General features: G+C 45.5%; 1 protein-coding gene across 1 annotated transcript in view; it reads right to left on the bottom strand.

The window, feature by feature from the left end:
* SCYL2 (SCY1 like pseudokinase 2) overlaps window positions 1-14,265 on the bottom strand; it is a 54,886-nt gene extending 40,621 nt beyond the window's left edge. Inside the window, exons 1-2 of the mRNA XM_006125853.4 lie at window positions 14,080-14,265; window positions 4,783-4,987 (exon numbers count right to left, since the gene is read on the bottom strand). Of these exons, the coding sequence (XP_006125915.1) occupies window positions 4,783-4,959 (177 nt within the window). The 5' untranslated portion in view covers window positions 4,960-4,987; window positions 14,080-14,265. The remainder of the gene's footprint in view (window positions 1-4,782; window positions 4,988-14,079) is intronic.
* Window positions 14,266-14,573: the final 308 nt, after the last annotated feature.

Genomic DNA, 14,573 nt, shown 5'->3' with positions numbered 1-14,573 from the left:
AAACTGGCAATCTGGTTTCTTTTTATTCTTATAACAATATTAAGAAAAATAATAAAACAACCTACAGGCTAGAAAGTGGTGCAGCAAAAACAAAAACATACATATTTTCAGTTCCCACAGGAGAGCTACAATATAGTTGCCACATATTTTATAAGGGCCATTTCAAGTTCAATCTCCTATGGTAGTTGCATGACGACTTAATTTTTAAGAGACAAGCAATAAATGGGGGAGGGGGGGGAGAACCAAGTTCAACACATTAAAATATTTTCTGAGATTTTTTTCTTAGAACAGTAGATCTGCTTTATAAAAATTCAGCTTCTATGCCAGATACTCTTCTTCTGCAACGTTTCACTGAAATTTGTCAAGTAGTTGTTTTTAAAACTGTTAAAAATGTTTGCAAAGGACTTCACTTTAACAAATTGTAAATACAGGTTATAACTCCCTGGGCCAGCGTCCTCGGGACCCCAGCCGTCCCGGACCAGGGAATTTGTCAGTTGTGGGAAGTTCAAAGCTTCCCCCTTGACAGCTTGTAAGGCTGGAGTCCCTGCCCTGCTATTGCCGTGGCCTAGGCTCCTACCCTGCTGCCCGCTGGCTGTGCCTGGGGTTACCAGGGGTTCCCCAACTAGGGCCACCCGGCCACCACCAGCCCCACTACCTCCAGTTGTTCCTCGGGGTTTCCCAGCCTGGGCCACCTTACTGCTACCGCTGTGCTGCTGTGGCCTGGCCCCGCTGCCACTGAGGGTTTCCCAGGGTTCCCCAACCATCGCCAGCCCCATTAACAGGGGATCTCTGGCCACCTGACCCACTGACACCAGGGTTCCCTGGTCAGGGTGGAAGCTCCCCAATGTCATCTAGCCTCACTGTTGCTGGGGTTCCCCTGCTGGGGACAGGATTCCCTGGCTGCCGCCTGGCTCCGCTGCTGAGGTTCTCCAGCTGGAGCTCCCGAGCTGCTGCCTGACCCTGCTGCTGCCGGGGGGTTCCCAGTCAGTGCTGCCTGGCCATCAGGGGTTTCCTGAGGTTCCCTAGTTGTCACCAGTTTCATGCCAGGGGCTCTCCTGACCCCACTGACAGTGGGGTTTCCCTGCAGGGGGAGGCTCCCTGCTGCCGCCGAGGTTCCCCTGCCTAGCCTCTGATGGGCCAGGTGGAACTCTGCAAACCCCGGATTCTCTCGGCTGGCTCTCACGGATTTTGCTGGAACAGAGTCTCCCAGATTTGGGAGGTTCAGCCTGTACTAGCATTAATTAGGGGTGTTAAGTATCGGGTAACAGGATAACCGAGTAACCTCTATGGCTCCCGGGGTGGTGGCTTCCTCTCCGGGAGTAGAGAGAGAAGCCCTTGCTTCCTACCCATTGATCAGCCCTTTCCCATTTGGATACTTCTGACCTTATTCACACTGTCTTTGTTCTTCATCTGTAAATGATGATAATTATACAGTAGCCTCATCTCAGAGGGGAGCTGTGAAAATGAAGTCTACAACAAGGAAACTGATAATTCTGTCTTCAGAGAAAGGTTTGAATATCAGGCAGTAAATAAGGGTAGGGCCACACATTGGACAATGAGAAAAAATATTTATTGACTAGACTTCAGTTGTACAGGCAACCTTTAAAGTTAGGAAATGCCAGAATTAAGTGCTTGACTTCGCAACTTTACTAATATTCTTTTATTCAGTGTACAGGTTGAATTTCTCTGGTCCTGCAACATCTGGACCAGTCATGATTTTTGTTAGCTAGATGTCTACTTATCATGCATGTGGCCAAGTTTCTCATGGTCCCATAAAGTTTGTTTACAGCCACTAGTCCTCGCTTAAGTGTTCTGTGCTGTTATTTAGCTCTAATTTATCCCTAAATGTCTTCTAAGAGCCCAGTAAGTAGTGGAAGTGATGGTAATGCTGCTAGACAATAATGACCTCCTTTGATCTGGCGATTCTCTGGTTCTGCACCTGGTTTGGTTAGGTCCCCAGGGTATCAAACTAGAGAGGTTCAACCTGTACTTATTTGGGGAGGGAGTATGATACATATAATCTGGAAAATCATTCTATTCTGTAACTGAATACATACCCAGCATTTGACTACACGATGTACTTCTATGATTTTCTGGAAGCTTAACTAGAGAATTCTTTTTAAGACATATGTTATTTTAATAGGCATCTCTTCTATTTCCAGAAGAGACTCCCCAGCCTCCTATTTTTTCATAGGTTTTTTTTTTTTTTTTTTTTAAAGTTGGAGTCTTTTTTTAAAAAAGAAAAAATCACATTTCTTACCAGGCTGTTTTAGTAGTAGCCTCATTCAATTGTGGTTATTTTGAAACTAATCTACTTTCCTGACTTAACTAGTAAATAAATATATATTGATCCTAATAAGATTGTGTGAGTTAACTGATTTTCTGAATAAGAAACAGAAAACCATGGGTAGCAAGAATTCTAAGGCACAGATGATCATCTGCTTATGCATTCTGCTAATCTTTGAGATGGAGAAGATGGTTCGATTAGAAAGCTCTCTCAAGTGCCCCCATCCCTAACTGTGTCTTTGCAGCTACATTTAAGAAGAGGGAAGGACTAATGCCTCTTTAGGCCAGGAAATGAATAAATAAAAAAAATGTTCACAGCAATATGAAGTAAACAATCAACAAATTCCACAATGGACTGAACAAAGTGCAGAGACTTAGCTGATTTTTTTAATGTATGTATGTGTGCACACTCACACACATAGAACTACATAGGAAGATTCATAATAAAGGGTGCTTAGTGTTTAGAGATATACTCCCACTACCTTAAACTGACAGCTGAGATAGGCCAATATAATTTCAAAGCACAATATTCTCACCCAATCCCACAATATACCTGATCTCCACTTATCTAGGGAACAAGAGACTTAAGGTCAGTCTGTTTCTCCCTAGCACAGAACTGCTGGGTTTTTATAAGCGTTTTTAAAAGATGTGTATTACTGAAATACAGGTTTAGAATCTATATCCAGATGGCCAAATAATCTATATTTGAATACTGAATACCTATTTGTAGTGGAAAGAATCGAATGCTGATAATGATAACTACAGTTCTTTTTTCAGCAGTATTTGAAACACAGAACACTTATGGATCATTTTGGGGAAGTTTGTCATCTCTGCCAGTGACATCACTGACAGCAACTCACAAGCTGCCAGAAGGCTGGAATGGCAGAAGATAAATACTAAGCAACAATACAATAAATGTATCTTACACTTTTCTGTATATCTTAGCAATATTTGGAAGGAGTCTACCAAAAATCTTAACTCCTCACAAACACCTAGGAAAACACATCCATCAAGTGATACTTAGTATTTGCCACACCAAGGAGTTTCATGGCATCAGATAGAATGCAGCTGCAAATACCAGAAGCGGGAGGAAGAGATGGGAGAAGCGCCACAGTTGACCGCTCCATAGCACCAGCCAGAGCAGCAACTACCCTACACTGTCTGGGTCTGACTTCCCACCTCTGACCTGGCCTCGGGGTGCGGGAGGAGAAGAGATGGTGTGTGTTTGTGTGAAGAGCTGCCCCGGGGCTATCTCTGTCTGATTACAGTACTGCAGTTGGGGGGTGGAAGGGAAGAGCGTGGACAACAAATGTCCCCACATACCTCCCCTAAACTCCTCACATTGGCTCAGGAAAAGGTTCCAGGCCTCGCAGCCCCCCTAAAACTAATTTGTAGATCCCCTGAAACTGGCTCACGAACCCCCAGTTGAGAATGGTTGGCTAACTACTGAGCAATGTTAATGTTCTCTCTAATTTTTTCTATCCATGTACAGAATTAACTTTGTAACCTGAGTTGAGGCATGTGCATATGTGCCCCACCAGCTGAAACATACGCTGCCAGCTCTGGGTTCTATGCTAATCGGATGAGTGGCACCTGAATCTCTCCAAGATGGCCACCTCAATTTACAAGAAACACTGATAATGAGCATCTATTTAACTAAATTATATTACTTTTTACCCCTTCTACTGCATGCTAAAAATTCTCAGGCACTTCCAAGACTAAGATGATGCATTTCTCATCTGTACTGTACTTCACAGCATGCTGTGAATAATAAGAGTATAAGGAAAAATCAGTGATACAGTTAAAATTAACTATGGGTATCTAAAGAATACTTATATATTTTATGAATTTAAAATGTTAATATATTTTAAATGGTAATTGTGAATATAGTATTTACAGGAATGAGATTAACAATGACCTGAAACAGTTATTGTGAAGGCACTTAGCACAGGAAGCCTTCCCCCGCATACTCTTGGTTAACAAATCTCACATGTAACGTTACTTACTGCATCTCAATTGATCAGCAAGTATACAGTGTCAGTCTGTGGTGATTAAATGAGCAATGGGAACCTTAAATCAATTAACATATCTGAACTAGGGATGTAAAATCCTATTTAATAAGTTTACCGGTTAAATGTTAACTGGTTAACTGATTAAATGGAAGCGGGCGGGAGGTTTAAACAGCCCCCCGCCGCTGTAGGCATGGGCTGCTCCAGTCCAAGAGCTTCTGGTCTCCCACAGGCTGAAAGCGGCAGCCCCACTCAGGAGCCTGGCAGGGCTGGAGCAGCTCTATGCCTGGGTATCAGGTAACTGGTTACGCATTAATATCCCTAATTTGGATACCTTTTCTGTCTTCATTTTATTACACAAGTTGTAGCACTAGCATCAGTTTATAGAACAAAATGTTCTTCAAAATTCCTAACAAAATTGTTATCGTTCCTCAAGTATGATTTACCATACACATAATGTAACTGGAGGCCTTCACTGAAATCTCACCTGTTTTGTTGATTTTTTAGTTCCATTAAAGATCTTCCAAGCAAGCCCATTGCCACCACTGGCAATATGTCGGCCAACATCAAATTCCCTGGTAACAGGATTTCCCATCACTGCACTGGTGACATCAGCTGTTACCTTTGTAACAGTACTTTTCAACTTATTCAGCATAGACTCCATTGTTCCAACTGTATGCTATCACATTTGCCTACAAACAGAGGAGGGGGAACGGGGAAAAAAAACACAATTGTTTCCATTTCTGTTAAGAGAAGGTCCTGCAAATCATTAGTATACTTTTAATAGTTCATACTATTAAAAAAACAGAACACAAAGACAGCTGTAGAAAATCTATATTTTAAAAAGGAAGCGTAAAGCTTTATGCTTAATATCGCTAATAATTAACAGTAAAAGGTGCAGTCACATTGAATACATTTTAAAAATAAGTCCTCTCATTGTACCTGCCAAAACTCATGCTTGAAATTCAGTGTTTTGCCTGAAACAACTGCTGATGTTACTAACATTTTCTGTTGTGATGTGTTAATGAGTCCATCAGCTGATGCAGAGAAAGTGAAAGAGCTGCTTTTTCTTTGCTTTGCTTTAGAATTAGTGCTTCTACATGTTGTATGTGGGGTTCTGTTCTTCTACATGGTTATGCAATTTAAGGGACGCAAGAATATGGTTTAGAATAAATTTCATTTTCACCTGTAACTACGTATTAATAATTTCCTCATTTAATTGAAGTATTTAACTATAAACAACTGCTGCTAGTAACAGCAGGAAAACACTATTGTCTAGCAGCTCAAACCATGAATATGAATATATTTCTGCTGCTGGGTGTGCTATTGAAGGAATAAAAGTATAACTTATACTGAAACTGCGACAGAGACACTCTCATGTCTTGCTCCCTACCTGCAGTAATAATTAATTTAGAATCATTATATCAGTAACCCTTTTCAGTTTTTTAAATTTCTGCTGGATGCTTCATCCCACTTACGCTAGGTGGAGAAAATGTGGTGCAGAAAGGAAGGCAGTAGCCCACTTTTGTTCCAGTCCTACAAACGTTTAACTTTAAGCTCATGAGTAGCTTGTGTGGCTTCAATAGGATTACTCACATGCATAAAGTCAGGCAAATAATTATTTACAGGATCAGGGCCTTAATTATGTAGTTATGAAGAGTTAAGTATTGACAAATACATTTGAGCTGAAGCAACTGAACTTCATGATACAGAACCACACCAATGCAGAAGTTTCCTGTTCAACCAGCTACTTAACAGGAATAGAGATCAAGGAATGAAATTTATTTCAGAGTAATTATGTATTTAATTGTAGAGTGTTAATGCTTTGTTAATGCTTTGTTGGAAGGGTGAGTGAAAATAAGTTAGAGAAAGATACTTGCTCAACATGCGAAAGGAATACATCGGGGTGGGAAACCTTTTCTGAGCAGGGGTTGCTGACCCCCCGGCAAGTAGATTTTATGTACACCAGCCCCATGGTGGAATGGCAGGGGGCGAGGAGCTGGAATGACAACATGGGCTCCCCAATGATGGGAGGGGGAGGAGCTCTGAGCCTCGGGGGTCAAATCTAGGCAAGCCGGGGGCTGCAGGCTCCCCACCCTTGGACTACACAAATCAAGAACCAAAAAGATACCAAGATAAAAATATATATGCAGGTTGAAATTCTCTAGTCTGGCAACATCCGTAGTCCAGAATGATTTTTGTTTGCCAGAAACTTGCTTATTATGGACGTGTCCAAGTTTCCCATGGTCTCAAAGTTTGTTTACAGATGCCAGTCCTGGCTCTCAAGCTCTAATTTACCCCTGAATGTCTTCTAAGAGCCCAGTAAGTAGTGGAAGTGCTGCTAATCCTGCTAGACAATACTGACCTCCCATGGATGGACAAACTCTCTTGTTCAGCACTGGTCAGGTTCTGAGGGTGCCAGATTAGAGAGGTTTAACCTGTACTATATGATTTTCTGATATTGCTTTTTCCTGTAACTAACTTTCATTTAGATATGCAGAAACAACATATCCTAGTTGAATTCCTTCTAAGTGACTGTCCATTTCTGAAAATAATCTTCACGTAAAATTGGGCCCATTCATGCAAGGTCTTGAGTGCTCTCTATCCCTGTTGGGGTCAACAGGAGGGCAGTGATCACTACCCCACTGAATGTCTCTTTACTAAGACAGTAATATTGTAAGAACTATTAAGGAACTTAGATACCATGTAACTGAATAGTCGTGCAACTGCACAAAAGGTTATTGGTTACATGACTATTCAATAGTCCCCAGGTGGTCCGGGCTAGTACCTGGTGTGCTCCCAGCCCCACTCCCAGGGAGCCCCCTGCCATCCCATGTTGCTGCATCTGTATCAAAGGCAGCAGTGCGGGGTGGCAGGGGGAGCCAGTTTAAAAACCAGCTCCCCAAGCATACCAGCTGTTTCTGACCACAGCGAGTTCTGACCCCCAGTGGACAGGGGCTGCTGCCACAAAGCAGACTCTGTCCAAGGGATGCTCAGACCCCTCGCAAAGAGGGGCTGCTTCGTGGCAGTCTCCACTGCCTCCCCCCACCCTGCTGCCACTATCAGGCGGCACTGTCCTCCCCTACCCCCTCTGATTCACTGATTTGGGCTCAAAATCAGAGTAACCATCTCTCTCAAGGATATGCAACACAGAATCTTAGGGTACAGAATAGGCACAATGGGCAAAGAACTAAGGTAAAACAGGTCTATGACAGTGGGATTAAATATTAAACAAATAAGTTAGTTACTTCAATCTTGTTAAAATAATTTAGATCTATTTTACTTTTTGCTGTTAATATTACTCACTTTTGTATTTTATTCAGCATGGACAATGAAACTATATCAGTTTCTTTTTAATCGCCTACTAACGTTGGTTCTTTGTACTTGAAGTCACAACATGGGAGGAACATGTTCAAAATCCTTATTACACTGAAAGTATGACATGAACAAGTTCCTGTTGATATTTTTTTATGTACAGGCAGTCCCCGAGTTACGCGGATCCGACTTATGTCGGATCCGCATTTACGAACGGGGCTCTCTCGCCCCGGAGGTCGCAGGCAGCGGGACCGCCCAGAGCGCAGCGGTCCCGCCACCTCAACATCCGGGGCGAGAAAAGCTGCTCCAGGTGTCCCTGGTCTGCTGGGGACCATCTCCAGCAGACCAGGAACACGGGGAGCAAAGCTGCAGCAGCAGCGGGGTCCCGCGCCTCTGAGGCTTTGCTCCCCGTGTCCCTGGTCTGCTGGGGGGGGGGGGCGCAGCTAGTGCGCCGCCCCCCCCCAGCAGACCAGGCTTTTGTTGTGGACCCTCGGGTAGAGCAGCTGGGGTGCTGCCGGGTTGGTCCTGCAGGGACCTACCTGGCAGCCCAGCTGTTCTGTCCCAGGCTCGAGATTCAGCCGCTGTTGAAACTGATCAGTGGCTGATTCCAGGAAGCTGGGGGCAAAGCAATTCTGCCTCCAGCTTCCTGTAGTCAGCCCCTGGTCAGTTTCAGCAGCAGCGGCTGAATCTGGAGCCAGTTCCGACTTACATACAAATTCAACTTAAGAACAAACCTATAGTCCCTATCTTGTACGTAACCTGGGGACTGCCTGTATTCAAATTCCTTATGTATACTCAAGTTTGAAGAGTCTCTCTGCTTGAATGACATGACATTGGTTCCAGTTATATTGGAAGAAGCATTCTCTGCTAGAGGTAGCAGATCCACATGGTAATTGTATTAAAAAGATTGGAGAAGGCAGTAAGGGAGGATACTAACAAAAAAAATATCAACAAAAGTGCGAGAATTTACAAATAGGCCTAGTATGCAAGATCAAATATGCTCATTCCCATCTTGGCACTGTACAAAGGTAAACCACTATTTTAGCAGAGGAAAGAGATAATGAGCCAATTTAATCTCTTAGCATGCAGACTGTTTTCATAAATTAATGTCTGTTAATACTGCCAGTATATTTTGATAAATCCTTGTGTTGACAATATGAGTGAAATCAAAGATGAGTTTTGTTTTTATAAAAACAGCTCCTTTATTACCAGTTTCAACTAGGGATATTAGCTACTGATTAATTTAATAATAATGCAACCCCACAGAATCTTAGCAGTTACACAATTATTCGATAGTACACGGAGGGCGGGGGCAGCAGCCAGTACACTTCCAGCCTCACTACCTGACAGCCCCCTGCGCTGCTGCTTCTGATACAGGGGAGGGCCTGATCTTCTTGTGGACGGTCTGCACCGGCATGCCATGGAGCACCCTCTGTCCACCGCATGCCTTGGCCCACCACAGACTGAGACTGTTCTGTGGCAGCCTCCTCTGCCCACACCCCACACTGCTGAATAGATCAGAAGAATGACTTCTCATGTAGTAAGAGGCATGGGAGACAGCAAGTGGCTTGGCGGAGCCAGCATGTGTGGAAAGACAAGTTCCCACATGTACCAGCTCCCGCCTGCCCCCCTCACTTTCCATGTTGCTGCCTCTCTAATAGAGACAGCAGCACGGGAGTGGGAGGGGGGCAGGCAGCTCCGCGGGATCTGCTGCTCATGGGGAGCCTGCTTAAAAGCAAGCTCTTGCCTCCCTTCCCTCACCCCACCCCCCATTGCGGCTTCTGATACAGAGGCAGTAAAAGGGAAAAAGTGTGTGCAGTCGACAGGATTAACCAATAAACTCAGGCTTACTGGTTAATCATGTAGTTGACTATTCATTGACATCCCTAGTTTGAATTATCCCATATTAAATGTCAGTTGTAGTATCTGGAGAGACAATCCATGTGGATCAAGTATAAAAACAATTTTAACTTGGGGAGTGGCAATTTCAATAACACAAATTAAGGTCAAAATAGCTGTATTTAAAAATAAGAAAGTCTAAGTAAATCACACTAACATCAGCTTCTTCAGCAGTATTTTCAAGACTAAAATTAAACTCTTATACATAGCAAAAGTAATAATGACAAGATAATGAAGTAACTGCTCAATGAAGAAGGAAAAACAATAACAGAAAATGTGGAAAAGGCAAAAGTGCTTAATGACTTCTTTGTTTCAGTTTTCACCAAGAAGGCTGCTGCTGATGAGATGCTTACAGTAGTGAATACAGGAGAAAAGGAAGTTGATTCAGAAATTAAAACAGGAAAAGAACAAGTTAAAAATTATTTAGAAAAGTTAGATGTCTTCAAGTCACTAGGGCTTGATGAAATGCATCCTAGAATACTCAAGGAGCTCATAGTGGACCACAAGCTAAATATGAGTCAAGTGTTACACTGTTGAAAAAAAGCAAACAAAAAACAAACACCCTCTCCCCTCAAAAGGCAAACTTTATTTTGTGATGCATTAATAGGAGTGTTGTAAGCGAGACATGAGAAGTAATTCTTCCGATCTATTCCACACTCATTAAGCCTCAACTCAAGTGTCCAGTTCTGGGCACCACATTTCAGGAAAGAAGTGGACAAATTGGAGAGGATCCAGAGAAGAGCAACAAAATGATTAACGGTCTAGAAACATCACCTTCTAGAGAAGACTGGAACAACCAGATTTGTTTAGTTTGGAAAAAAGTCGACTCAGAAAGGACATATAGCAACTTTCAAGTACTTAAAAGGGTGTTACAAGATGGAGAAAAAATATTCTCTTTTGCTTCTTGTTCTAGCACCAAAAGTTATGGACTTAGGTTGCAGCAGTGGAGGTTTATCATAGAATACTAGGACTGGAAGGAACCTCAAGAGGTCATCGAGTCCAGTCCCCTGCCCTCATAGTAAGACCCAGTACCATCTAGACCATCCCTGATAGATGTCTATCTAACCTGCTCTAAAATATCTCCAGAGATGGAGATTCCACAATCTCCCTAGGCAGCTTATTCCAGTGTTTAACCTCCCTGACAGTTAGGAAATTTTTCTTAATGTCTAACCTAAACTTCCCTTGCTGCAGTTTCAGCTCATTGCTTGTTGTTCTATCTCCCCGAGGTCAAGGAGAACAATTTTTCTCCCTCCTTCTTGTGATACCCTTTTAGATACCTGAAAGCCACTATCATGTCCCCTCAATCTTCTCTTTTCCAAACTAAAGAAGCCCAATTCTTTCAGTCTTCCTTCACAGGTCATGTTCTCTAGACCTTTAATCATTCTTGTTACTCTTCTCTGGACCTTCTCCAATTTCTCCACATCTTTCTTGAAATGTGGTGCCCAGAAATGGACACAATACTCCAACTGAGGCCTAATCAGCACAGAGTAGTGCGGAAGAATGACTGGACATTTAGGAAAAACTTCCTAACTGTCTGGAATAAATTGCCTAGGGAGGTTGTGAAATCTTCATCAGTGGAGATAATTAAGAGCAGATTAGATAAATGTTTGTGTGGGTTGATCTACATGGTGCTTGGTCCTGCCAGGAGTGCAGGGGACTGACCTTGATGTTCTCCCAAGGTCCCTTCCAGTTCTAGTATTCTATTAATAATGTCAAACATCCAGAAGTATTTTACACTTTTAAATTAAAATACAGAAGACACGCAAAACCAAGAAAACTGCAGTATCTTAGTAAATATAATACTTAAGGCAACAAGAATTTGGCACTCTAGAAGTATTTTAAATAGAACTGTCCTTATTCCTGTTTGCCATTTTAGTACAATATCAGACCCTAATCCTATAAATTGGTGGGTATGGGGGAACCCTTACACGTGCGTGGAATTCCATTACAGTCAGCAGGGGATCTATGCTGTTTGCCTACGTCAGGGGTCAGCAACCTTTCCAAAGTGGCGTGCTTAGATAGAACCCTGCTGCCCTGGGCTGCACTGCTCTCCCAGAAGGGAGGGATGGGCTCTCTCTACAGTGTGCCTGCTTGGTCTCCCGCCCTGGGTTCTGCTTCAGCTTTTCCTGTGGGGGTGGGAAGAGCACTGCATATGTACTTCCCTGCAAGCCAGATCCGGTATGGAACCTTGGGGCTTTCCTGCCCTCCCTGCATGAAGCCGGCGCCGTCTCCAATCCGGAGGCACAATGCTGGATTACCAGGACAGGCTCCCCGCTGTGGGTGGGGAGGAGTGAGGGGGAGTCTGTTCATTGTGCGTGCCACTGAAAATCATCTTGCGTGCCACTTACGACACACATGCCGTATGTTGCTGACTCCAGCCTACAAAGATCAGCGTGCTGAACAAGAGACTTACATTTTTGCTAAGACAACATGTGAATGAGACAAAAGATGGGGAAACATTAAAAATACTGAAAATAAAAATAAAGGCAACACAAATAATCCCTCAACTATTCAGATTTAATTTGAGTACAGTAATTCCTCATTTAACACTATAGATATGTTTCAGAAAATGGTCGTGTTAAGTGAAAACATGTTATGCGGGGTCAATTTTCCCATTGAAAATAATGGAAAAGGTGGGGGTTGCGTTTCAAGCAGTGGTGTCTGTTGGGACCGGGACATAAGGTTAGGGGAGAAAGGAGACTGAGTTACAGCAGCGAGGGGAGGTGTTTGGCTCAGGGGAAAGAAAGGGGAGGAGAGGGGAGGAAGATTGGGTTGGGAATATGCCTGTGACAGGTCTGCCGGGACCTGCACTGCATCCAGCGAGGGGGGGTTGCCGAGGAACAGTGCAGTGAACAGCGAACCCACCGGTGCTTTGCAGGGAGGCAGGAGAAACCCCGTGCAGCCAACGGTGACGGGCCCCACCCAGCCACCAGCCTGCAAGCGGGGGTGGAGGAGAGGGGGCAAGACGTCCGGCGAGGGACAGTCAGCGGGGAACGGCGCAGCAAGTGGTGAACTCTCTGCTGCTTTGAAGGGAGGCAGGGGAAGCCCCGCGCTGCTGCCGGCAATGGGCTGGCTGGGGAAATCGTGTTATTCCAGGGACAGTTGTGTAATTCAAAAAACTTTCCCTTAAAAAAAAAAAAAAAATCGTGCCATCGCGAAAACGTGTTAAGCGGGCACGTGTTAAATTAGGAATTACTGTAATCACTTTTGTGTTAGTTTGTTCTCTTTTCTAATGTGGTCATGTGGGGTGGAGTAGTTTGTGAGAAACTGCCACCCATCCTACTTGGCTGCATCAATGCTCAGTCTGTGTAACTCCCCCCTCCTCCACACACAGGCGCACAAGCACACACACGCATAAGCGCCACTACAGCAAGGTTAATACTCCACTTGTGAACAAGTGGATGGCTGGCAATGGTGGCACATCTGACTAAGGAAGACTTAATGCCAAGCCACCCTTAAATACGGTTCCAGAGCTGGCAAGACACCAGCAAAAATGAAGATTACTCCTCACCAGCCCAACAGCAGAGCATAGGAGTAATTGGGTCTTAGTGAAGCAAAATGCAGGACAATGTAGCACTTTAAAGACTAACAAGATGGTTTATTAGATGATGAGCTTTCATGGGCCAGACCCCATCTATAACTCATTCCTCCTTTTGGGGGAATGTGATCCCCTTCAAGGGACAGTAGATAGGGGAAAGGATTATATCCCCCAGCAGGGGGAGGTTCAGGCCAAAATCTGATTTTGATCTGAGGAAGTGGGTCTGGCCCACGAAAGCTCATCATCTAATAAACCATCTTGTTAGTCTTTAAAGTGCTACATTGTCCTGCATTTTGCTTCAGCTACCCCAGACTAACACGGCTACATCTCTATCACTGGGTCTTAGTGAGATATTTTTGATACCAAGTGGTTCCCTGTATTCTCCTGGCAATCAAGTCTCTACTTTATTTGTAAAAAACAATTCTAATCACATTTTGGAAAGGCATAGATAGGATGGATCAGGTACAGTACAAGAGAACAAAGCAAATCCTTATTTCAGGAGTTCTGTATAGGACACGGCTGAAAACCCGAAGCACTGCAACAGACATATAGTTATTTATCACAGGTTCCCAGCAGGGGGCTGGGAGAGTGCGGGGACCACCTGACGTGTGACACGAGCCACACCGCCACACAAAACGCCCCGCCAGGTGTTGGGAGGGAATAAATTAACACCCCAAACAGGTCACGGGCTAGTCACTGCCGTGTCCTGCCAACAGAGCCACGTACCGCGGTGCGCAGGAGAAGGAAGCACCAAGGCCCCCTCCCAGCTCCTCCCAACCCACCAGGCGCCCCGACAGAGCTTTGATCTGCTCCGCCTGCGCCACCCCCACCTCCTCCAGCCCTGGGGAAGGGGCACAGGGAGGGCAGCTCCGCACCCCCCACGGGCTTAGAGCCGGTGACTGTCCGCCCGGCCCGGCACAAAACACCGCCCCGCCTGGCGGCCCTGCCCGGGAGCGGCTTCTGGGCGAGCAGGTCCCGGTGTCGCTAGGCCACAGGCAGCCGCTGCCTCCCCCGCCCTGGCCCGCCTCTCACCTGCGCCACAGGGAAGCGGCGGGGGCTGCGTCCCGCTGTCCGTCTGTCTGGTCGCGCGCTGCTGCCGCGGCTCAGCTCCGTCCCCCCGGCGACTACTCCATGGCGATCGAACCAGGTACCCCCACTCTGCGCTCCCTCACTTCCGCCAGGGGGCAAGGCGGGGCCGGAAGTGACGCTATGGGAGGCGGGGGCAGAAGGGGGCCGTCGGCTCTAGCGGGGCATTTGATTCCGCCGTTCCGTAGCCAGAGCGAGCAGGGGCTTCCCGCCGCCTGTTGTCCTGTCTCGTGCCGGACCCGCCGGCGCGCTTTCCGCCCCCCCCGGAGAAAAGGATGGTCCCGTGTGAACCCGCCCGGGTTTTGTTATCCTCGCCCGGCCCGCGGCACTCGCTGCATTCGGCAATATGGGAGAGGGCGGGAATGGCAGCGTCTTCGGCACCGCCCTCCTCTCCTGGGGCACAGTGATGGAGCGAGGGACGCCAGGCAGCCCCTCCTGGC

The sequence above is a fragment of the Pelodiscus sinensis genome, chromosome 1 (genome assembly GCF_049634645.1).
Source record: "Pelodiscus sinensis isolate JC-2024 chromosome 1, ASM4963464v1, whole genome shotgun sequence".
Classification (NCBI taxonomy): Eukaryota; Metazoa; Chordata; order Testudines; family Trionychidae; genus Pelodiscus; species Pelodiscus sinensis.
This window is presented reverse-complemented; position numbering and strand designations above follow the sequence as displayed.